Source organism: Callorhinus ursinus, unplaced genomic scaffold, assembly GCF_003265705.2.
Source record: "Callorhinus ursinus isolate GAN/ISIS: 27379988/994484 unplaced genomic scaffold, GSC_fseal_2.0 scaffold2, whole genome shotgun sequence".
Taxonomy (NCBI): Eukaryota; Metazoa; Chordata; class Mammalia; order Carnivora; family Otariidae; genus Callorhinus; species Callorhinus ursinus.
This window is the reverse complement of record NW_027397064.1, coordinates 84,041,363-84,065,783: the sequence shown is the minus strand read 5'-3', so window position 1 is coordinate 84,065,783 and position 24,421 is coordinate 84,041,363. Positions and strand designations below refer to the sequence as shown.

Sequence of the window (24,421 nt, the reverse complement as noted above, 5' to 3'; positions counted from 1 at the left end):
TTGCATGTCTCAGGTACACTTGTCTATTTTAGTGTCAGTGAGGTAGTTCAATCAGCTCCAGCACTTCAAGTACAATCTGCCTCCTCGGTACCTGCTGTGCTTTGTGATTTTAGAGCTTCCGCTTGATATGGACTGGAACCTGACTCTAGGCATGGGATGTGACAAATATGCATTCTTGATTAAAAAAAAAATGATAGTTTGCCTTATGGGAGGGAAGCTTTGTAATTTAGAGCACTCATTCATTTATTCTACAAAGAATTAACAACTCCTAACAGGTATCACACAATGTGTTTTTAAACCCTAGAGATATCAGATGAATACTGTATGATCCCTGCTCTTAAGGTGCTTATCTTCTGATAGAGGAGACAGAATCATATGTAGGTTTACTATAATAATATGTGACTAAAGAGATTATATATATAATATAAAATATGGTGGGGAACCATAGATCTAGCTACAGGTAATCCTCTCCCAGGGAAACTCTTTTTCCAAGTGATGCTCAACTATATATGCTCAACCTATATATGCTCAACTCTTTTTCCAAGTGATGCTCAACCAATATATTTCTCCATTTGTTCATTGCGCAAAATCACTGAGTATCCTTGATGTTTAAGCCACTATGCTAGGTATTATGAAACATGCAAAAATGAATCAGACTCAGATCTTTCCCTTGGGGGTCTAGAAACAAATAGGAAGTATGCCCACAAATCAAGGAATTGTAGTGAGAAAGGTGGACATTGATAGTTGCTCCAAAATGGCTGAACAGAGGCATGAGTTAGTTTTATAGTAACTCAGAAAAGAGAGATTGCTTCCAACTGGAAAAGATTCTAAATGTATCTGTCAAGGAAGTGACAGGTGAGCATGTTTTTGAAGGATGAATAGGATTTCGAGGCAGAAATGGGTTGAAAAGGACATTTTATGTAGAAATAAGGGAGTAACCAATGATAAAATGTAGGAAATTAAGTCTTGTATTTATTATACAGATATGAATTGAAATTTTGCCTTGCCCCATGCACTATGTGCTAATCATTGTTCTTGAAAATGATTCTTGGAAGTTCCCGAAGGCCTAGGGTAGATGTGCCTTCATCCAGACTATTTTGCATTTCTTCTACGAATTGCCTGGATGCACCTACAAGTGAAAGATTGCCTCAAGATAAGTTGAGGAACAGAAAGTACTCCAGTTTGGTTGGAAAGCCCATGTGGAACCAGTTTAGGAAAGACCTTGAAGAGGATTGTGAACAGAGATAATTTCATTCTGTAAGCACCCTGGAGCCCTTTGCAACCAATACTAACTATCCTTAAATTAAGGCAGATTCAGGGATGCTTGAGTGGCTCAGTCAGTTAAGCATCTGCTTTTGGCTCAGGTCATGATTCCAGGGTCCTGAGGTTGAGTCCCGCATCGGGCTCCTTGCTTCTCCCTCTGCCTGCCGCTCCCCCTGCTTGCTCTCTCTCTCTCTGATAAATAAACAAACAAATAAATAAATAAAGCAATTCGGAGTTTTCAGAGACAGGTTTGAGTAAGTAAGATATATATATATATATTTTCTACTTTTAACACAAAGAAGAAAGGACTTTTTAAATGATTTGAAAGACATATTCTAAAAATCTGGTGATAAAAAAAAGAAGGTAGTAGGAAGGGAAAAATGAAGGGGAGGAAATTGGAGGGGGAGACGAACTATGAAAGACTATGGACGCTGAGAAACAAACGGGGGGTTCTGGGGGGGGGGGGGGGGGGGGACGGATTAGCCTGGTGATGGGTATTAAAGAGGGCACGTACTGCATGGAGCACTGGGTGTTATACGCAAACAATGAATCATGAAACACTACATCAAAAACTAATGATGTAATGTATGGTGATTAATATAACATAATAAAATAAAAAAAGATAAAAATAAAAATCTGGTGAAACAGAGGAGAGCCATAAGGCCTGTGCTCTTATTGACAAGGAAAATGGCAAAACGGCTAAGTTGTCATCAGTATGGCCCAATGCACTTAGTGAATCACAGGTCATCTCACTGAGAAAATACTTTAATATTCTCATATGTCCTTGACAATTCACCGTATGGTCCTCTCTAAAGAAGTCCTAGTGCAAAGAAAGCAAGAGGGGCAGTTTGTCTGAGAGAACTATAAATATCCTAGCCCAAGAACATGGGTATATCAGCACATTAGTGAACACCAGTAGCAAACCTGGGCTTATTTTTATGTGATTCCAGAATATATGTTTGGTAGCATACCTACTAAAATAAACACAATGTAAAAGTTTTTTTGTGGTTTAAGAAATTTTTCTTGTCTCCACATCCATCAAAATTCAGACCAAGTGGAACTTATTCTCATCAGTCAGCTGTTTCTGGTATATTTATCCCACAATGCTCACAAATCCTAGTTAACATAAACCTAGCCTGACATAAATTTGAAAGCATTATAAACATTTTAGGCAATATTCCTCCCCTAAAATTTTATGGTTCTAAAACCAATATGTTCAGTATGGAGCCTACATGTTCATGGCGTGTGTAATTTTTTTTGGCGGGGGGGGCTACTTTTATTTTTTTCTCTTTACACTGTACTGATCATTTTTATTCAGAAGCAAACACTGGCATATTTTACTCTTAATGACAGAAAATTTTCCAAGGCATTTAATAAACTATTAACTTTTTCAAACCACTCATTCAGTCATAACCTTGAAAGCAAAAAAAAAAAAAAAGAGTAATATAAAGGGCCACTTTAAAATAATTTGTTTACTTTTTTAATATTGTTTACTTCCAGTATAAATAATGAACACAAGCATTAATTAAATAATGTAATACATCTAATGCTCATTTACTGTAGCATGGCTTTAATAACAAAATGGACTTATTTATGGGAGTAAAATGATGTGATTTAGCAAAAAAGATGAAAATAGTTTCAATCAGAAAGCTATTCATGAATTATTGAGTATTCTGTGCAAAATGAATATGGAATTATTTTATCTTTGTAAAGTGAGTATTGAGCCCTTATTTGGATCCCTGCTCAAAAAGATCATAAGCATTGGGGGGCAAACAATAGATCTACCAAACTTAGTCTAATGAAGGCATCTTAAATTTCTGCTTAATATTTTAATTCTCCTAATGATAGTGCTCTGGCAAAGTCAGGATTGTTAACATCGGGGCAGTTTCTAGTATAATCACAGACTACACTATCATATGGCCTCATCAGACCTTTAAAAATTAGAGAAAAATGATACTCCAAAATCTGGAGGATGATGGGTAGAGATGAAAAGAAAGCAAGCAAGCAAGCAAGCAAGCAAGAAAGAAAGAAAGAGAGAGAGAAAGAAAAGAAATTGAATTCTAGTGTTTTATTAGCATAAACATTGTAAGGAAAAAAATGAAATCAAGTGATCAATATTACTATAAATGAAGCCATGTTCTCTGGTTATAATTCTCTCAAGATTTAGCCATTAACCGCAATAAATTCTGTATCTTACATAATTTTTAATAACCACAAAAATCTATGAAATTGATAGGATGCTTTATAAATGGATAATAGCTTACTGTCCAATAAACCTCACCTTAGGCTCTCTCAGAAAACTATTTTAATTATGAAGTTTGACTCTCTGTGGTTTATCATTTTGGTCAATGTAATGCATCTGATTTAGAGTTTGCATTTCTCTAAGATAAAATAGACTTTTACTCCACAGTGCATTTTGAGGTTAAATGAATGTTATGTATTTGGTCTTTCTTAACAGTTCGCTACTGAGTTGAAATGCTCTGGGATGCAGTATACTGTATCAGGTGGAATAAATTAGACCACCTGGGTTGAGAATCCCAGGTTCACATTTTATTTTCTTTTAAGAATTTTTATTTTTTTTATTTGAGAGAGAGAGGGAGAGAGAGAGCAGGACCAGGGAGAGGGGCAGAGGGAGAAGCAGACTCCCCACTGAGCAGGGAGCCCAATGCGGGGCTTGATCCCAGGACGCTGGGATCATAACCTGAGCTGAAGGCAGACGCTTGACTGACTGAGCCACCCAGGTGCCCCATCAGGTTCACATTTTATTTATTCCTATAATCCTTGGATATTTCACCTGCAATGTGAGGTTAATAGGAGTACCTACCTCAAATAGTTATTGTGAATTATGTGAGAAAACTGATATAGCATGCCTGGCACATAGCAATGATAAATATTAATTGTATTTATTATTATTGTTGTTATTACTACATGGAGCAATAGAGTACAGTGGCTAAGAGAAAAATCACTGGAAGCCAACAGAATTGGATTCAGATGTCCAGATTGCCACTTAATGGCAGTGTACTTAAAATCCTTGTCTCCATTTTTCTTTTTTTTTATAAATGTCCTTCTTTTTTTTGCATTTTTAATTTTTATTGTTATGTTAATCACCATACATTACATCATTAGTTTTTGATGTAGTGTTCCATGATTCATCGTTTGTGCATAACACCCAGTGCTCCATGCAGAATGTGCCCTCTTTAATACCCATCACCAGGCTAACCCATCCCCCACCCCCCTCCCCTCTAGAACCCTCAGTTTGTTTTTATTGTCCCCATTTTTCCTAATATAAAGACTTCAGGTAGGGGAACACTTCTTTGCTGTCCAAATACAATCCAAAATTTCTGCAGAACCTCATTTCTTACTCATACCACAGTCCAAAACAGGTATCCCTGGTCAGTTTTCTTCTATATGGTGCTTCTCTCATCTTTTGGTTCTGCAAACTCCTAGTGGCTGATGAAGAAAAGGTAGAGAGAACATGAGAAGGTCTGCGTGCTCTTTAAAGCCGTAAGCCCGTAAGTGCCTCACATCGTTCTTGCTCCCATTCCAGTGATGACAGTGGGTAATGTGGCCACATGTTGATGCAAAGAGGGCTGGGAAAAGATGGAGTCCCTGGCTGGTGAGCTCCTTCCCTGTGACAACACACATTTTGGTGTAGCACTATTCATCTCTGCCACAAGGATCAATGATCTCAGACCTGATTCTCCAGAGAACAAGGCCCGAATTCAGTGCCCATCCTTTTATTGGAAGGCATGAATCCATGATTTAAGAGTGAGTCACAAAGGAAGCGAGGGAGGAAATGATGGGGAAATAGTGGAGGAGCTGTGTCATCAAGCAGGCTGCTACTCTCCAGCGAACCTCAAAGAGACACAGAGAATCACTGGGCAGCTGTAGCACTTGACTTAGAAAGAAGCGGTGGGTAGGCTGTTTGGAGAAAGCATGAGGCAGTGTGTGGGAGGGAAGAAGGGTTGGAGGAGAAGGAATTTACCTGCTATGTTTCTTCCCATTTCCTGCTCCCTTTTGGCTAAAGTTCACCACCCAGAGTCTTCACTGCCCGTATCCTATGAACCCTGGGCACACCTTTGGATGACTATTCAGAAAGCCAGATCCTATACCCTGTAAAGTGGCATTTTATACAAAACTGGAAGTGGATGAAGAGCCAAACGCTTGTCTGCACTCTGGCAGCCAGGAGAGAGGGCCTCGAATTCCAGAAAGGGGACTGGCCATCCTCAGGAAGTGGGACCAGATGGGTTCAAGAAGGCTGGTTATCTGCAGGGATAGCCGAGGTAGATTGATGGGATAGGGTCTAGGTAAGGACTCTGAGGGAGCACCTGAGGACCCAAAAATGTGTCCAAGCTAGTCACCTTGCAAAATTAAATAGCTTTTTATGTAATGCAAATGGAAGACAGTATCATCAAACAACAAAAATAGACTAAATAGAAACTATTGTATTTATTCTGGCAAGGTTTGGATTCAGAACTAAATGCAATATATCTGCTCATTTCTTGAAAAGGAGAGCATACTTTTTCCTCAAAAAACAAACAAAAAACTCAAACATACAACATTCTAGTGCCCAAAGTCACCAACAAAGATTTGCTTTTCTGAAAATCTGGTTTGATTTGGTCTTGTATATACTGAGAAATTTCACTGTAGAAACAATTTCAGTTATTATTAACATCATTTATATTCATATACATAAAACCCACATCTTACAATCCAAGTCTCGTCTTCTATGCTGACAGCAGCCATAGTTTAGACATTAATAAGATCAGGTATCCATGAGGCACTCTTTCCTAAATCATTTTGCCCAAATGAGAATTTATAAGTGAGTTTTATCCTCCTCCATGAATGATTTGCCAGAATCAAAACCAGTTATGTGATAAAACTTAATTCCTCTAAACAGATTTTGTGTTTCATGTTTCAAACTGATAAGGACAATCTGAGTTTATATCCTGGAATAGCAATTAATCCAAAATAAAAAATGTTAGCTAATAACCTGTTTCATAACATCTGAGTCTTGTTTTGTTTTTTTGTAACCCCATCTAGTGATAAGGGTAGGATAATGAGTGGTCCAGTGATTTGTTGCCTACACACATGCCCAGTCTTCCTCACGGAAAATGCCATCAAGCAAAAGAACAGCTGGCCTTTGATATTTTCTTAATGTGCATTAAAGGGCCCCAAATTTCCCATAAAAAATGGAAAACATAATCCCAAAGGTTTAATCTAAGTCAGAGAAAAAGACAGAAAGGATACCCTGTCAGCTATTACTGGGGAGTAGTAAAGATAAACTAAAAGAATAATAAAAATCAGAAGTGGACAAAACCCAGGATGAATTTTTAATGACTTCACATTGCCCCAACAAAAAGGTTTTTATATTTTATTGTCCAGAAGCAGTAACTTTTAAATAATTCTATTTAAATATTTAAAAAATCAGTCATTTGTATTTTAAGTTTACCTCAGAAGAGATATGATAAGTACACTCTTAGATTTAAATCCAAATTTAGTCAATTTTTAAAAAGTATATTTTTATAATGATGTACAATATGATCCATTGGCATCATGTAGTTCATTAGCAGACTTTTTCTTGTGTTTTATAGCTGTAGAATCAGAAATATGTTTTCTATTAAAGGATTCTTTAATTTCAGCCTTCTTGAATAAAATCTTGACTGTCTTCCAAATAAATTTGACAACTTTTCTGAAAAACTTCTTCCAGTGTTTAACAATGTTTAAATTCTGAAAATTTTTCTTTCTAATAAATCTGAGTTCTTAGCATTGTTCTTCAAGCCTAGGTCTTTCTGCTTTAGCTTTGTAATAATGAACTACTGAGCAGGATCATCTTTATATACTCCTCTATCAATATATCTTAGTTTTCTCTTCTTGAAGCTGATATATTTATTTACTGAATTTTACTCAAATCAATTTAACTTTTTCCGGTATACTTCTGAATTGATCCCAAACTCTATCATTTGCTTTGATTGTGACATAAGTTCATTTCCTATTAAAGATCAATATGAATGGGAATATTGTGTTTTAATTCTGTAAACTATTAAATTACATTTTGTAAATGTTCTCATTTTGTAAACTGTTATCCTGAGAAGTATTATTTATTTTGTAAGGAATCTGGAAATTTTCCACTCTAATTCTCTATTGGATAACCAAAAGAATGGTAACAAAATGGATTTTAGAATAGGGGAGATGGTGGGAAGAGGAGACTGGGCCAGCAGAGCTAAAAGAACACCTTATGGAGATTATTTTGGAGTTACATCATCAAAATGAATGAAAGAGGGTCAAAGAAAAATAAATGTGTTCCAGATGAAAAGGGTGCATCCAACGTATAAAGTTGTGAAATCACGGTGCATATTGGAACTGCCATGAATTTAGCATGGTTGGTTGTAGAAGAAGGAGGGATAAAGGGAACTCAGAAGGATGGTTGGGAAACGATGTAAAAGAGCCTGTATATCCTACTGAGAGATTTGTGCATTATCCTGTAGATAATGAGTTTTCCAGAAGAAATATGGTAAGATTTGGGTTTTAAGGAAAAAAGTCAAAATGTAGAGAATGAAATGAAATGGTTTTTTGTGGACCCAGAGGAAACAGTGAGAGAATTCAGATGAGAGAAAATAAGAGCTTGAATGAGGCTGTGTTCATGAAATGAAGAAGATGGGGCTCATTCTGGAATTCAGGCTCTGTTTCAGACTATTCAGGCTACTGTTTGCTTTAAGTGGTAAAGGAAAGGGAAGAATTAAGAAAATGAAGAAGATGAAGTGGATAGGGGATAATTAAACAAGACAAGCAATAGAGAAAAGAAGGCAAGTCTGAGAAGAAGATGATTTCACAGAGGTGTCTGTGCTACAGCCTAATGGTAGTTAGAAAACACAGTTCTGGTACATAAGTGGGAGCTGGGGGCCAGAGGAAAAATTGAGGAGTCAATATGTCCCAAGTGATGGATCAGACCAGAAGCAAGACCAAATCCATAGGAAGCATATAAACTATAAGAAATAATGATGGCCTAGAACAGTAAGCCAGGGATTACCAACACTTAAGAAGTGGGAAGAGGAAGAGAAGTCAGTAAAGAAACAGAGAAGGGAGAGTATAAAATGTGAAATAAAAATTTAGAGAGAAAATGTCTCCATAGCTGAAGGGCAGAGACCTTTAAGGAAAAGGAGCAGAATCTAACAGTCCAGAGTTCAAATAAAAGGATGATGGGGGAGAAGGCATCAGATTGTTTTTGTTGACCTTCATGATTAACACTGGGGAGGGTACGTGCTGTGGTGAGTGGTGTGAATTGTGTAAGACTGAAGAATCACAGACCTGTACCCCTGAAACACACAATACATAATATGTTAATTAAAAAAATAAAAATAAAATGACATAAAAAACCATTTCAGATTAGTTAAGGAAGAGAGTAAAAGCCTGCAGTGGCTTGAGAAGAGAATGAAACATGAGCAAGAAGAGAATATGACTGTAGAAAACTCAAGAATCCTGGCAATCATGGAAAAGAAATAGGTGAGATTGAGAACAAGCAAGATTGTGGGGTTGATGCTTGCATAAACTTATAGATTTTTTTGAACAGGAGTGACCTGAGTGTGGCTGTGGGCTAAAGGATGTTATCTATCTGAGAGAGGGAGGTTGAAAATGTAGGAGAAAAGGGACAACTCAGAAAATGAGGAAGAGGATTAGATAGAATTAGGAACCAGAGAGGAAAAGCCTTGGGCTGAAGAAGGAGCATCTCTTCCTCTGAGACAGAAAAGGACATGCTTTGTGAGTGGATCATGCACTGTCTGGCAACAACAGGCCAGGAGATTTTGATGTTCATAGATGCCACTGTCATGCCAGGCATGGGAGTTCATTAGACAGGTGGACCAGAATCACAGACGCAGATCCAAATGTCCAGGAGCCAGAACAGAATATGGGAAATGATGACACTTACAAGGAAGAGATAGAAAATGTTAATTCTCATCATGTGACCTAGTAGGAGGAAAGGCTAGGTATGGAGAGGAGGTCATGTATTGTGTTGTGATCAAGAGCTTGGGACTTGGAGTCAGAGGACAGTGAATTCCTAGCTCAGCTCAGGCACATATTAAGTGCGTGAACTTATGTACGGCACTTAACCACTCCCTGCTTGAGTTTCTCCACATTGTATGTTGTAGGCAGTGGTAGCAACCGCACAAGACTGTTGTAAGGAATAAATGAGAAATTGATATAAAGCTTTCAGAGGGCACAACCTATAGGGATTTATTAAAGTTTATGGTTGTTCATTTTGATTACACGGACTATGAAAGTGGAAAGAGTGGCGAAAGTTCTAGCTCAAGGGCTATATGATCTCTGCAAATTAGGAGAACGCCATTTGATGGGCTACTGGAAAGGGGTGAAGCTTGGGAGAGAGGTGTTATGAGGAAGAATGGAAAGCGACTAGAAACACACAAAAAAGTTTGCTAAGTGTTGATGACATTGGTCTTGGTAATGATTTCATGGATATGTTAAGTGTCCTTATCACAGGGTTTTTTTTGTTTTTTGTTTTTTTCCCCCTAAGCAGAGTTAAAAACCCAGCTGAAGAAAGTGGCCATTATTTGTAATGTTACTACTCTGAGTAGTCAAAAGTTATTTCTCCAGAATTAGGGGATATGAGGAAAATGGTAGAAGAAGGAAAAGTGGATGAAAGTGTGGAGTGGATCATCACATGGGGGAGAGCAAGAGAGTGAGAGATGGGGGAATATTGAAGTGGCTGCTGAGTTGGGGACATAGGCCTGTTCATGGAAGGAAGTGAAACCAGGAAGGGCCTGGAGGGGTACACAAAAGGTCTGGTGATTCCAATCACATCAAAAGCCAACATTACAGGGTAGAAGTAATGAAAACTCAGAACATGGGATTTGTTAGATGAAAAGCAGAATGAAGATTGCTGAAATGGAGAGGAGATGAAGCCATGGGTTCACAAAGAATGCATGAGTCAAGGGCAGGGTCATGGGAGGTGACTGAATGATGGGCAGAGTTCAGATTGAGAAAAATCCAAGCCAGGACCAAAGCCATGGGATTTAATGTATGATGCTGATGAGAAGAGTGTGGCAGAGCTGGATGGTGAGAACTCTGGGAAAGCTTAGATTGCTTTTTCCCATAGAGAGAAAGTCTATTGAAAATTATATAGAGTCTGAGGCTGGTATGGGATTCTGAAAGGAAGAGTGAGTATCTTCCTTACCTCTGGAGTCCCAGTGCCCAACACAGTGGCTAACACTTGATGTAAAATAAGTGTGCAGTTAATGTCTATTGAATGATTCTGTGAAATACGGGGTTCAATCCACATGAGTCCATTAAACTGTTTTTCACTTTTCCATATCGAAGCAAAGACAGCTTAAGAATTAAACCAAATATAAATCGCAATTGTTGTAACATGGGGAATTTTTAGATGCCCAAACCCCCTTCCAAAGCACAAAAGCTAGTTGCATTTTGGTATTTTTCCTTCATTTATGAATTCAGCAAATATTCATTGAACAACAACTCTGTGCCAGGCCCTGTTCCATACATTGGGAAAGACAGTGGAGGAAAAGGCAAACCAGGCCCCAGCTCAGGGAGCTTAATTTTAGTGGGAGAAAAACAGACAGCATATAAAAATATAAATGTTAATTTCAGTTAGGAAGAAGGCTGCATTGAAATTAAAACAAGTAGTGAGATAGAGAGTAAGCTGGAAGACAGCTCTCTTTTATATAAGACAGTCAGAGAAGACCTCTGACAAGGTGACATTTATCCGGGACCTGATGGGTAAGAAGGAGTCAACCACGTGAAGATTGGGAGGTTTTCCAGGTAAACAGGTGGTGTAAAGACCCAATGGGAAGATCGAGTTAAACAGAGAAGGACAGAAACAAGACCAATATCTCTGCACTAGGATCTAATAAGAAAGTCATATCTTTTCCCAAAATGTTACATGGTTAAACATGAACGTGAGAGCAGTGAATGTTCAATTTTCAAGGACTGCACAGTGGTTAGGAGCAGACTCTGGAGTGACACTGCCCTCATTTAATCCGGGCTCCTCCTTTTCTACCTGTGTTACCTTGGGAAAGTATACCTAAATATTCTAGCATATCATTACCTGTAACGGGGTGATAATAATAGTACCTACCTATGAAAAAATTAAGTGAATTGATAGTCGTAAAACAGAAAAGTGTTTGGCATATTAAAAGTGCTTCTTCTATAAAATAATTCCATCTTTTTTTTTCCCACAGCCTGCATTATATGGGAAAGATAATCTCTTTTGTTACATACTCTTAATGATTATTTCTGTTGATTCTAAGTATCCCATAATCTAATTAACTGTAGAAGAAGCAGGTTGTTTTAATTTTTCTGCATCATAAATCACTCGACAATGAACATCGTTATCATGCTTTGAGGTCTTCCACAATAGTCATCACCTGGGTGGCAGAGTACAAGTGAACCCATAAAAATATTTCACTGGCTGAAGCATCTGTAAAAGGCATCCTCATCTTGATTGACTTCTCATGAGATTCCTACCAGATAACAGAGAAAAGATATGCTCTCCATGGCTGTCCTGACTGCTGAATTTATCCTGAAGGGAAGTTATGCTTGGCTTATACAATGTTTCCCGTCCCAAGAAAATTTTATTTAGTTGCCAAGCGGAAAAAAAAAAAACACAAACCTCACAATTTACTGTAAATCCCCCATATTTCTGACCTTTCTGAAGAAATAGTCTATTTCTATTAAACTGATAGAATTGGACATACTGGCTATGAGGCAACAATTGTGAACAAATTTCTTATAGCAACTTTGCCATTCTTCCATAATTTCATGTTTTATTTTTTTTTTAAAAAGATTTATTTATTTATTTGAGAGAGAGGGCAGGAGTGGGGGGGGCAGAGGGAGAGAGAGAATCCCCAATAGACTCTCCACCGAGTGAGGAGCCCGACGTGGTGTTCAATCCCATGACCCCAAGGTCATGACCTGAGCCAAAATCAAGAGTCAGTTCACCTAACTGACTGAGCCACCAGGAGCCCCCATAATTTCATGTTTTAAAGTAAAGTTCATACTGTTAAAATATTGTCTAAAATATTATATGCCTCTTATACTAAAAGTTTAAACTAGTCTATGGAAAAATTGTTTGAGAAAAATACTCAATTTATAGAGAAAACTAGAGTAGCTCAGAATATCTGAAAATAGTTGGAGTTTTTGAAATATGACATTACTTCCTTGAAAATAAAGAAATTTCCCAAACAAGTGAGCTTTTGTTTAATGTGCTGAGTTATAGAAATTTAAAGTTATATAAATATGATACACTTGAATAAAATTAAAATATGAAGAATTGGGGTGCCTGGGTGGCTCAGTCAGTTAAGCATCTGCCTTTGGCTCAGGTCATGATCCCAGGATCCTGCGATTGAGCCCAGTGTAGGGCTCCCTGCTCATCAGGTAGCCTGCTTTTCCCTCTCCCTGCTTGTGCTCTCTCTCAAATAAATAAATACAAATCTTTAAAAAAATAAAATAAAATATGAAGAAATAAATATAGATAATATCCCCATTAATTATTATGAATTACTGAAGTTTTTAAATAACATCCACATTGTTTCATGCAAAAAGGAAGCCCATGCTATAATCTATCTGGTCTAAATTAAATTCATTAAATACAAATATACACATACTCACATGTATTGTCTTAAAAGTCTGAAAAATGAACTTCCAAAAGGTGCACAGTTGGCACCTAATAAACATTTATTAAATTTGGGGTTTTCTTCCAGTTTATGGAGATATAAATGACAACACTGTGTAAGTTTAAGGTGTACTGAGTGATGACGTGATATATGTAAATATTGTGAAGTGATTACCATGTTAATATTAGTTTACACATCTACTACATCACATAGTTACCTTTGTGTGTGTGTGTGTGTGTGTGTGTGTGGTGAGAATGTTTAAAATCTACTCTCCTAGCAACTTTCAATTATACAGTAGTATTAACTATCGTTACCATGCTGTGCAATTGATTCAAAGAACTTATTCATCTTCTAACTAAAAGTCTGTACCTTCTTTTTTTAAAGAATTTATTTATTTTGAGAGAGAGAGAAAGCACGAGCGGGAGGAAGGGCAGAGGCAGAAGGATAGAGAGAATCTCAAGCGGACTCCACGCTGAGTGCGGAGTCTGACCTGGGGCTCGATCCCACAACCATGTGATCACAACCTGAGCTGAAACCAAAAGTCGAGTGCTTAACTGACTGAGCCAGCCAGGCACCCCCTAAAAGTTTGTACCTTTAACCGACATCTCCCTATTTCCCCAGCCCCTGGTAACCGCTCTCTGTTTCTAGGAGTTTGACTTTTTTAGATTCCATATGTAAGTGAGATCATGCAGTATTTGTCTTCTTCTGTTTGACTGACTTCACTTAGCATAATACCCTTAAGGTTCATCCATATTGTCACAGATAGCAGGATTTCCTTCTTTTTTATGGCTGAATAATTTTTCCATGTGGATCGATATTTATATCTATATATTTGTATCTACATGTCATTTTCCTTATCCATTCTTCTGTCAACAGACACTTAGGTTGTTGCCACGTCTTGGCTATTGTAAATAATGCCACAATGATCATGAGGGTGCAGATAGCTCTTTGAAACTGAAAAAAAAAGTAAAAAAAAAGAAAAAGAAAGGGTTTATACTATAAATATGTAAAGTTGCTAACTCAATAAACTTTTATTTTTCCTGACATGCATCACCAATGATGTATGCTTTTTATTCTTATTTCAATTTTGTTTACAGAAAACTGGGCACAAACCAGAAAGTGTGGATTTGTGTGGAGCACATATTGAATGGGCCAAGGAAAAATCAAGCCGAAAGAATGTCTTTCAGGTAAGAATGTTACGTATATTAAATTTATTCCTATTCTTCTAAATGTGAGCTCTCAACATATACTTCCTTGTTGTGATGTTTTCATGTGCATGAACTAGTTGTTCGAAGGTCACTGTGAAAAACTGATTTCGCCTCCTTGTTGAATTTTAGTTTGTTTTGTGGCTTTTCCTTGGTTACTGGTTGCTATCTAAATAGGAAATATATGTTGTGTCTTGACTAATTCTACACTCAAAGTCATTGAGTGTGCATTGTATTTGATAGCTGTTTGGGGTTCAAACCTAGAGTGTTTGACTTAAATAGATTTATTGTGGAACTTTCAGATATAAACTTTTTGCATTCATTTCCATTTCTGCCCCTAGTCCTACATTACATTTACCAGTGTAACTTAGGGGGATGGAAAGAGCTGAAAAGCTATAGAAATTGGATATTTTTGTATTGCATAATTTAATTTTTGGGAAAAAATAACTATGATTAATAATTTCAATCATGTTCCATTGAATGAAAAGAACCAGATGAGATCCTTGAGAGAAAGGAAATGAGAAAACTGAATATTTCATATATGATGTTACTAAGATCCCTTTGGCAATTAATAACTTTAAATTATGGAGGTTTATCTTTTTCTATCTTTACGTGAGATTTAACTTACTTTTATATTTCCAAAGTAACCAATAATTTTCTAGGTATATTTTAGGATTTATATAATTTAGTAGCCAGGAACTAGATTATTATAATTACTATATTAAATGCCTCCTAAGACCATTTTGGCTCTTGAAAAAAGGTCAATTCCATTCTTAAATGCATCAGTAAAATTAATATATTGAGTCTTACAGAAGTGTAGATAGGTGACATTTCCTATCTGAGCTCTCCCTGGGGAGAAAAGAACTGGTCTCCAGTTCTGCATTTCCCAGATGCTAATCCAGGTCTACCAAATAAACCGGACCCATGTTAACATTTCTAGAATAACTTATTTTTCTGGTCCTGCTTTTATTCTATTCAGGCATTCATTTTTTATATGCTGGAGATTTATTTCTTTTTACCAAAAGAGAGAAAGAAAGAAGAAAAAAATAAAGAAAATTAAACATACTTTCCTAGAAATCAAAGGACTAAATATAGCCAAAAGTGATTAGAATCTGAATTTACAGAATCAAGAAAAGAAAAATAAATTTTGTTTTGAAGAGAGGAATTGTAAATCAGTGACATAGCCTGCCTCCAAATTTCTTACTCTTTTTTGTTATTCTACAATAAATAAAAAAAAAATTAGAGGTCATATTCCTAGCTTTTATTATAACCTGGATGATGAGTATGAATAGTTCTGAACTAGGTTGGGTGAGTTAAGTGGGGTTGTTATATTATGTATTATGAGTTTAGCATCCTTGTCCCCATGTCATAAAATAAAGACATTAAAATTTGACATTCACGTAATTCTTGGACAATAGAAACTCTTGGAGTTGGTCTAAGGTAGCCTTTTTCTGTTCCCTCTGTTAGTCTTTTGAAAAGTTAAGTTAGATAAAAGATGAGGATGGTGAAATATATACAATGTATATAGGACTGCAATATGGAAGAAGAATATTTATGCATAATTTTACATAGCTTTGAACATAATATACATCGATTTATATTTAAGCCACCTGCATTGATGATATGTATGATAATATATATTAATGATATGAGATTGATCTTTCCTTGTATGACTGACTGCCTCCTGCTATAATTTTTCCTTGCTTTTTATATTTCTGAATATAGGTACTTCCAAAGATATTAAAAAAAAAACTATTCTCACTTTTGGTAGCTTTTTGGAGTAGCTTTGCCAGCTACTTTTGTTTGTAAGGTACGTAAGTAGTTTATGGGACACAGTGTTCTTATATCCAGCTTAACTCTTTTTGTCTTGTATCCTTGTAGTTTAGAGAAACAGGAAAGAAGTGATTATAAGGATGCTGTGAATAACAAAGCTAAAGAAAGATTCCAATTTCATTTCCTACTTCATTCTTTTTGGGGTGAATCATGTGATTTTCTTGTCATGCTGACATCTTTTCATTACCCAAACACATGAACTTAGGTAAAATTTACTAATACGTTTCCATAGATACGGACTACAAGGGTAAACCCTTTGAGAGGAACAATATAAATAGCTTTTATAGTTCTGTTAACAAAAAAGCATAGGAAAGGATTTGCCAGAGAGCTAAATCTAGATGACTTGCATCAATATTTGATTAGATACATTAGCTGGTCTAACTCTCAAATGATCAGAATAAACATGATTATGTCTCAAAAACATGGTATTAAGGCATTGTTGGGTGTTTGAGTGTGTGTGTGTACAAGGGTTTCATTACCTACAGAATAATGAAGTGTTTCTTCCTGACTGAAAAAGACCATCATAGCTTCAGCTGATGTGCTACATCAGAAATAGCTTTAAAATTCCAAGTTTGAATTAGGCTTGGTGTTCAATCTCAGTCTATGAATTATAGATTACAGATAGTAAATGACTATTGAGATTTTTGGTTCAAGAAAAATCAAAGAAGAGCAAAATTAGAAATAATTTAAAATTTGAAATCTGTCTTTAAAAAGTTGATGGATTAGCAATTATATGCCACATAATTACAATGTCTGTAGAGAAGCCGAACTTAACATGAATAGGAAAACAAATAAAAATTATGCGCCTGGAAGACTCAAAAGCACACATCTGTGACACACAAAAATGGAAGGATTTCATTTGTCTCGTTCATTTATATATGCCATTGGGACATTTAAGGTGTTCATTTTCTTTTTGTATTAAAAGCCAAATTTCCTTCATAGTCAAAGCCTTACTAAACTCTTGATGTAGATTCAATCTTACTTGATTGGTATGTGGTAACATAACAGTGACAATATTAATTAAGTTTTAAGGTTTGGTATTCAACAACTCTCAGTAAGTCAGAATGATGCTCACTGACTGAGTTCAAGAACATCTGCCTGTTTTTTTTTTTTTTAAGGTTTTATTTATTTGACAGAGAGAGATAGCAAGAGCAGGAACACAAGCAGGGGGAATGGGAGAGGGAGAAGCAGGCTTCCCGCGAAGCGGGGAGCCCGATGTGGGACTCGATCCCAGGACCCTGGGATCATGACTTGAGCCGAAGGCAGATGCTCAACGACTGAGCCACCCAGGCACCCTGCCTGTTTTATAACAGAAAACTCTTTGGCCTAATTGGTACTTCTTAATAATAAATGGTTTATTTTTTTTAAATCATTAGGAGCTTCTATAATAAAGTACGTATAGACAAATCCTAGTATGTGTTTCAAATGTATGATTGTGATATAATGTATGTGTGTCCATGTATGTACCTGCATCTAATAGCTTGCCTTAGGAAATAGAATGACCATTTCCGTACGCGTACACACAAACCCAGAAAGGCATGTTGTACTTACAAAAGGTCACGCAAATTCTAAGTTATATCAGTAAATGTTCATTGCTGCTAACCTTCATTTAATTCCGCATTTAGCATAATTGTCAAGGACCATCACAAGTTTGATGTAGCTCGAGAAAGCATTTAGCAACCGAGTGATTTGTAATGAACTCTGGTACAAGTTTTCTTAGTTAACTTAAGAGCAAAGCGAGGTCTTCATCAGGGAAAGAGTGAATAAAAAGATTTATGTTCAAATCACACGTTTTAAACATTCCTGCTAAGTGCTAGTTTGCTCTTTGGTGTTTAGCCTGAAATTTAAAGCACTGAGGATTAAAAGGATTACAACATAATCTTAAATAATCCTAACTGTCATTTACAGAGAGATAGTTGTAATAACTAAATAAAACCCTGTTACAGGATGGCAGTATTTCAGGCGGTAGCTGTGACACACGGGGTTCTCTGTCCCCTTCTCTTTCGCCGTGGATACAGCTGCACTTACAAAGCTTTTCAGGGGGAAGTTCAACTGAGCAAATGGCTACAAGGGGATTTAAAACAATAAGTAATTTTTTTTAACCATTAATATCTTCCTGTTTCCAAGTGGAAGGAACTTTTTCACTCAGGTTTCCTTCCTTCAAACAAAAGGCTCTCTCCGAGTTAATATTTTTGAAAGTCAGGGGAAGGGAGTTCACGATGTGTCTATCACGTCCAAAGATGCTCTGTGTCAAAAACATTGACCACATCCAAGGAGATACCCCCTTTTAAATAGAAGATGGTCCAGGCTGTTTAGCTTAGCACGTGCACATTCTTTACTCTTGTGTAAGTGAGCTTTTCTCCTCACAGAGAACAACAAGAAAGAGACTATACGGCATACTGCTTTGTACTTACTACACCAGAGGACTGGACTCCTTTCAACTCATTCAGTTGTTACTGTTAAGGTTAGATTGGCATTCTGTTAGCTAAAAAAAAGAATTCACTGTCAGAAAAAAATCTTAAGATATTGTGTCCACAATATAGGCTCTGTCCTCCAAGATGAATTCCTGAGTGTCCACTCTACTCACTTTTGTAAATAGGGGTAAAGAATAAGAAACATCCTATCTGTTTCCTTGGTCCTTTTCATTACAACCTATATGACTGTAGAGGATTATTTATCTAAGATAATGAAATCATTTATACTCTAAAGGTTTTCTGTTTCTCACAGCAAGACAGTGAGTAGGCCTCAGTGTTCCTGAGTTTCCTTTCAAATAAAACTTAAAAATTTACCCATGAACACGCAGCAGACTCATTTATAGATTATGTGCCTTAAACAAGATAATTCTACTATTAATGAATTATGGCTGATTAGAACTATATCATTTACCTGCTTGAAAGACAGGGGGAAAAAGGCAGTTAAATGACTCAACACGATGAAAGTCCGTTTTCATTCCCTGGCACCAATTTATAACCTCGACAAAAATCATGACTGAATTTCCTGGATTTGAGATTCCTTTTTTAGTATCTAAATACATCTCAGGGGAACAGGTTCTGTCCCTAAAAGTAAAGTGAATCTCAGAATAGATTTATCATTACTTGTATTATCTTTCTTCAGTTGGGGGTCTTCTGGCTATAATGTATATTAAACATATTCATGTAATATTTTCCATGGATATGCTTTACATTTAAACATAATTTGATTGCTCTTCCTGATCTGAGTATGTCTTAGTTTAAAATGTTTAAGTACTCCTTAAGTTTATTAATGCGAAGATAATTTAATAACATCTCGGAAAATGTTATTTTAAGCCTAAAGGAAAACTACCGGTATTTTGCTTTTATCAATTTCCTTCTGTTAAAAGTGGTGGTTTAAAATAAATCTGAGCTTTTACCAATTTTCTCTTTCATTTTTCAATGCTTGTAGTTAGACTAAATGCAAAAGGATGATTCTTCCACATTCATATATGCATTAGATTTCGAGTAAAGCTGGTTTCACTTTAGAGAATTACTCACAGTATCTTAAAAGGCATGGCATTAAAAATAAACCAGAGTAAGAGCGGCATTAATGTCTAATACAGTTGGGTTTTTTTTTGTTTTTGTTTTTGTTGTTTTTGCTTTCTAGCTTGTCCCCAGTCATTTTATCTACCTATTAGATATTCACCTATCATTCAGAAGGTTCAGTGGGGAGAGCACGCGAGTCTGGGGACACATGTTCCAGTTTGGCTACGTCAGTTGTAACTGTAGGTAAAACCAAGGGCAGGATTCCTTCCTCCAATTTAAGAGTTTTTCACACCAAGGAAATAAGAGATAATAGTCCTTCCCTCACCTGTCTCCCATCTGTGTTAACATTAAAATGAGGCAATCCGTATTTGAAGGCAACTCCAAAAGGCTGATTTTAATATAAATGCAACCAGGTATTATTATTCATCTGTTAACCCTGTCATCTCACAAAGCTTTGAGGGAAATTCCAGATGTGGATTTTGGAAGGATCTGGATACCTCGATATGTGTGTGAAAAAATTCAGGATTTCTGTTCCTCTTCTCTCCTCTGTACTGCCTTGTGAACTTATCCAGTCGACTAAGATTTAATACCCTGAGTGAAAATATTTTTATTTATTTTGTAACTAAGAATGTGTGTCCTCAAACTTTACAGAAATCATTTTGAATATTCTATTATTATATAAAAATAGTGTAATGTAGTGTCTAATCAATATAATTAATTATATTGTCTTAATTAATTAATTATTGTCTTTTCCCAGTAAATACTTTGAGACAGGCATCTTGCTCTGAAAGGCTCTACCATGTTATTGATAGCAACTTGCAAAAGGGGACCTAGAAACAAGTGCAGCAACTCTGCTCAAAAATGAAAGAGAGACAGTGGTAACTCTCTTTATTCCCCCACTGAAATATTGGGACAATAGTGATTTTCTTATTGAAGGGAAAGAGATAAGATTATTTTTATGATTTTGCCTTCACTTTTGCCAGTGGGATTGCACAGAAGAATTTTGATGAATGGAGTGATATAATTTTGTAACTGAGGTTTTGATTTAAGAATATTAATGTCAGGGTGTCTAAGATTTACAGCAAAGCAAAGAGCCTGGGGGCAGGAAATAAAATTGACTGTAAGAATCCAAGGTGAGACCTAAGGAACATGTAGCCTGACTGATGAAAGGAAAAACAGAAACAGGTTGATGGATGGAGAATACACCCTTCAAGTAAAGAACACGCCTATTTTTTCAGACCAGGTGACTTGGGGACCACTGTCCTTTTGAAGGTTCAATTTTTTAGGACTAAAGTTCTCTGGAAAAAAAATAGTCTCAAGTATCGAATGAAGATACTGAGAAACTGAGTATACTATTAGAGGAAACAATAGCAAGTGTATCTTTCCTGATGATCCCATGAAGCTTAGTAGTCTATGAGGGTATTTACACATTTTGCACAGCTACTTTATTCCACTTCCTACTGAAGGGCCAGATGCAATCTTTGTGTATTCATTTCCTTTTGAACTATTATCAAAGCAGAATGCAACAGGATGACAGTAAAGATTGACAATAGCCATGTTAGTAAATTTTAGTACCAAATTAGCCAAGGGAACCAAGATTTTAAGATTCCAAAATAAAATAAATCAAGATTTAGAGAAAAGAAAAATGTCAACTTGGTTTCTTATCCTTCTAACATTTTGGTGGAAGAATGGATGCATGTGACCTAATGAGCTTAGATCACTGGTTAGCTCACTTCACATTGTCTCCTGGAATGGCCGGCTCTGTCTGCTCAAAGATAAGAGCTGTGCATTTGGAATAAATTTTGGATTTTAATTTGACACAAGGCTAAATGCAACACGCTGTTCTTCATTTGCTGACATGATGTAAACCACCTCCTTTCACGGAACATACTCTATTCCTTGAGGACTGGTGTGATGGTCACTGTGCCACTCATGGGCTGACAGTATAGTTCCTCATGTCCACAGAAGCAGAGTGAGGTTAAATGAGCTACACAAAATCAAACCTGGAACTTCAGGCCATGCATGCCCACCTGAGCAAAAGCTACCACAGCCTGATGGGGATTTCATGAGATCCAAGTAGAATCACCAAGTGCAATGGTTCTCCATTTGTGACTTTCATCTTGTAAAGTCCAGAAGATATTACATTGATACTGGCAAGACAACATTCAAGCCACTGGATCCCCTTTCCATGTTTGTTTCAAAACACTTACTATATATTTTTAAAGAGAGCAGCCATGTTTATTTCATGCTGAGTATGATTTTTTTTTTTTTTAATGGCAAACAGGCTTCTTCCAGAAAAAGGAACGACCTAATCCCTAAAGCTGGTACATAATAGATGGGGCCAGTAAATGGTATCACATTTTACAGCTTGTCCATAAGGATGACACAAGGCAAAATAAAATTGAGTGCTTTTGGACAGCCCAGGATCACTGGCAGATAAATAGTCAATGCCATTCAGTTTTTAGAAACATAAGGTAATGAGGCTGCTTCTGAAAGCAAGAGAAAAAAAAATATATATATATATTCACAGTGTTTATATGCCACAAGCCACTGAGCAGGAGAAAAATCTGGGCAGTGGTGAGCAAAACTCTCAAACCTCAGAGCAATGTTTAAAGGAGTATAAGAAAATAACAAAGCAAGCGTCCATAAACAAAGGTTTGAAATGAACACAAGGGGGGGAGAAACCCACTAAGTTTAAGATGAAAGGAAAATGCCAGCACTCATACAGAATTGGAGAGGCCACTTGTAGAATCTATGCATAGAATCTCTCAATATATGAGTTAAATGTGTTACTAAAAATTTGGTAGAAAATAAATATTCAAAAGCAAAAATATAAAACACTGCAGAAGAGTGAAGGAGTCTTGTTATTTGAAGAAAAGAGGAGGCTGCTCTAAATTTTATCTTAACAAAACAGGATGTTGAGAGATGACCTAAGTGAAACAATGAAATAAAATGCCTGATGTTGAGGAGAAATCAGGAAGGGAGCTGTTTGAACTGTTTTCAGATAACAGATCAGATAATGACCAAGAAAGGAACATTCACATCAAGGGTTTAGATGGTTTCTGTTTTAGAAGAGCACTATTAGATTCTTGGCTTTAGTCCCACCAATTTGCCTAACATTTTATTTCCAGCACTGGGGAAATTCTACCAGCCTGAGTTCCTTGGTGAACATGTGCAAACCAAAAACTTTAGTGGCAAAATTAACTAATTACTGCAATTGGCTCCAAAAGGGAAAAGAGGCACTGATATGGGGGGTTGCCTGAGACTTGATGGTTTTTGTGTTTCTTTTTTCAGCTTGCATTTAAGCAAAGCTTCATTTTTCAAAATTCAAACACCCATCATCAAGTAGAAGACAAGCTTCTGATATTTGAGATCTGTGGTAGATTTGAAATCAATTCGTAGAAAGGGAGGTTATGAACATACTCTTTTGATGTGTAGGATGTACCAATGAGGGTGGCAGGAAATTATGTGAAACCCTTCTCTTTTGACAGCTACACTGGAACATTTACAACCACAGATGTTATTTGTCCATCAGAAAGGAAAATATTTGTTTCAAGCCACAGGCATTTTCTACCACAATATCAAAATGAAATTCAACAGCACTTTGGTGTTTAAAGTGTAAGAAAATAAATATTTTGGGGTACCCAAATACAAGAAAGCAAATAGACCCCACAAAATATAACCAGTGACATGAAAAAAAATGGCTGGCTTCATTATGAACAAATCTGTCCTTTTACTAAAGTAAGGATTGTTCTATTATTAACATAGGAAATCTTAGATGGACTGCACAGAATGCTGCATTATTCATAAAAACATTGCTGCCATCTGGTGGCTAGTTGGTGTTTCAGCACTGACTTCACTGGTTTGATTTTGGCTGGGGGCTCTGGCTAGGTATTCGAAGGAGGGCTGTCTTTATGTGGTAAAATATAGACGTGAAATCCCCTGGCCCTAAATGTCATTCACCTGATGGCAGTCCTTTCTCTCTGTCACAGAACGAAGGATTCAGGGGAAGCAATGGCTCACTTGTGTATCTTTTGTCCTGAACATAAAAGTATATTGGTATATGGCTTATCTAAGGAGTTTACTCTTGGCTGTTATTGACTGATTAATTTTATAGACACTCATATCTGTTAGCAAATAAATATGTAGTCAAATATTAGGAAGATTTATTGAATCTAAAGATATACTGTATTGCTTAAATAAGAATATACATGAGACGCTATAAATTCCTTATCAGGATCCCAGCACGCATTTTTTTGTTACCACTCACTGAGTTTGATTTCAGAAATAACATAATTTACAATGTCGAAAGAGAAAAATCTGTAGGATTTCATAAAACTCCAGATTTCTTCCCAGTCATTCAATTGTTATATTAAAGAAATCTGATTAACTTTTAATGACTTAGGAGACTTATGATTTCGTCTTTCTTCAGGGATTTACAAATTAAATGGCAAATATTTTTCAGCTGAAGTGTGTGTTTTACCGGAAACAAAATAGTTAAAATGTAATTTAAGAAATTTCACTGTTTCTCAAGCTTCAGTGCATTAACTCATTCTTAATTAGAAGCAGTAAGTTTACCTTTACATTTTTAGTATATATTTTAAGTTTCTAATAACTGTGGGATGTCTCCTTATACATAGTGAAAATCCTCATCCTTAAAGTGGATATTTATACAGATCACAGGTCTCTGAAGAGTATAGGAGATAATGAGTTAAAAGTGCCCCAAGAGGAGAGTTGAAGTTTAATCCCGGATATTCAAGGATGATATCTGATAGTTAATACTCAGTTTCTAGTGGATATTTGCCTATATCATTAATCCCCTTATGATTCAGTAAAAGTCAGATAACAAAGAGCCATTGCACTAAATTTAGAGAATTATAATATTGAATAAATATTACCCTGTGCAAGAAAGCTTGTAAATGCCTATTTTTAAACGTTAGACTGTGGGTTTTATTTTAAGTTTCTCAGTTAAGATTTT

General features: G+C 36.3%; 1 protein-coding gene across 1 annotated transcript in view; it reads left to right on the top strand.

Annotated features, from left to right (window-relative positions):
- Positions 1-24,421, top strand: part of ARHGAP15 (Rho GTPase activating protein 15) — a 601,639-nt gene that overhangs the window by 108,653 nt on the left and 468,565 nt on the right. Inside the window, exon 6 of the mRNA XM_025856481.2 lies at positions 14,006-14,095. Coding sequence (XP_025712266.1) covers positions 14,006-14,095 — 90 coding nt within the window. The remainder of the gene's footprint in view (positions 1-14,005; positions 14,096-24,421) is intronic.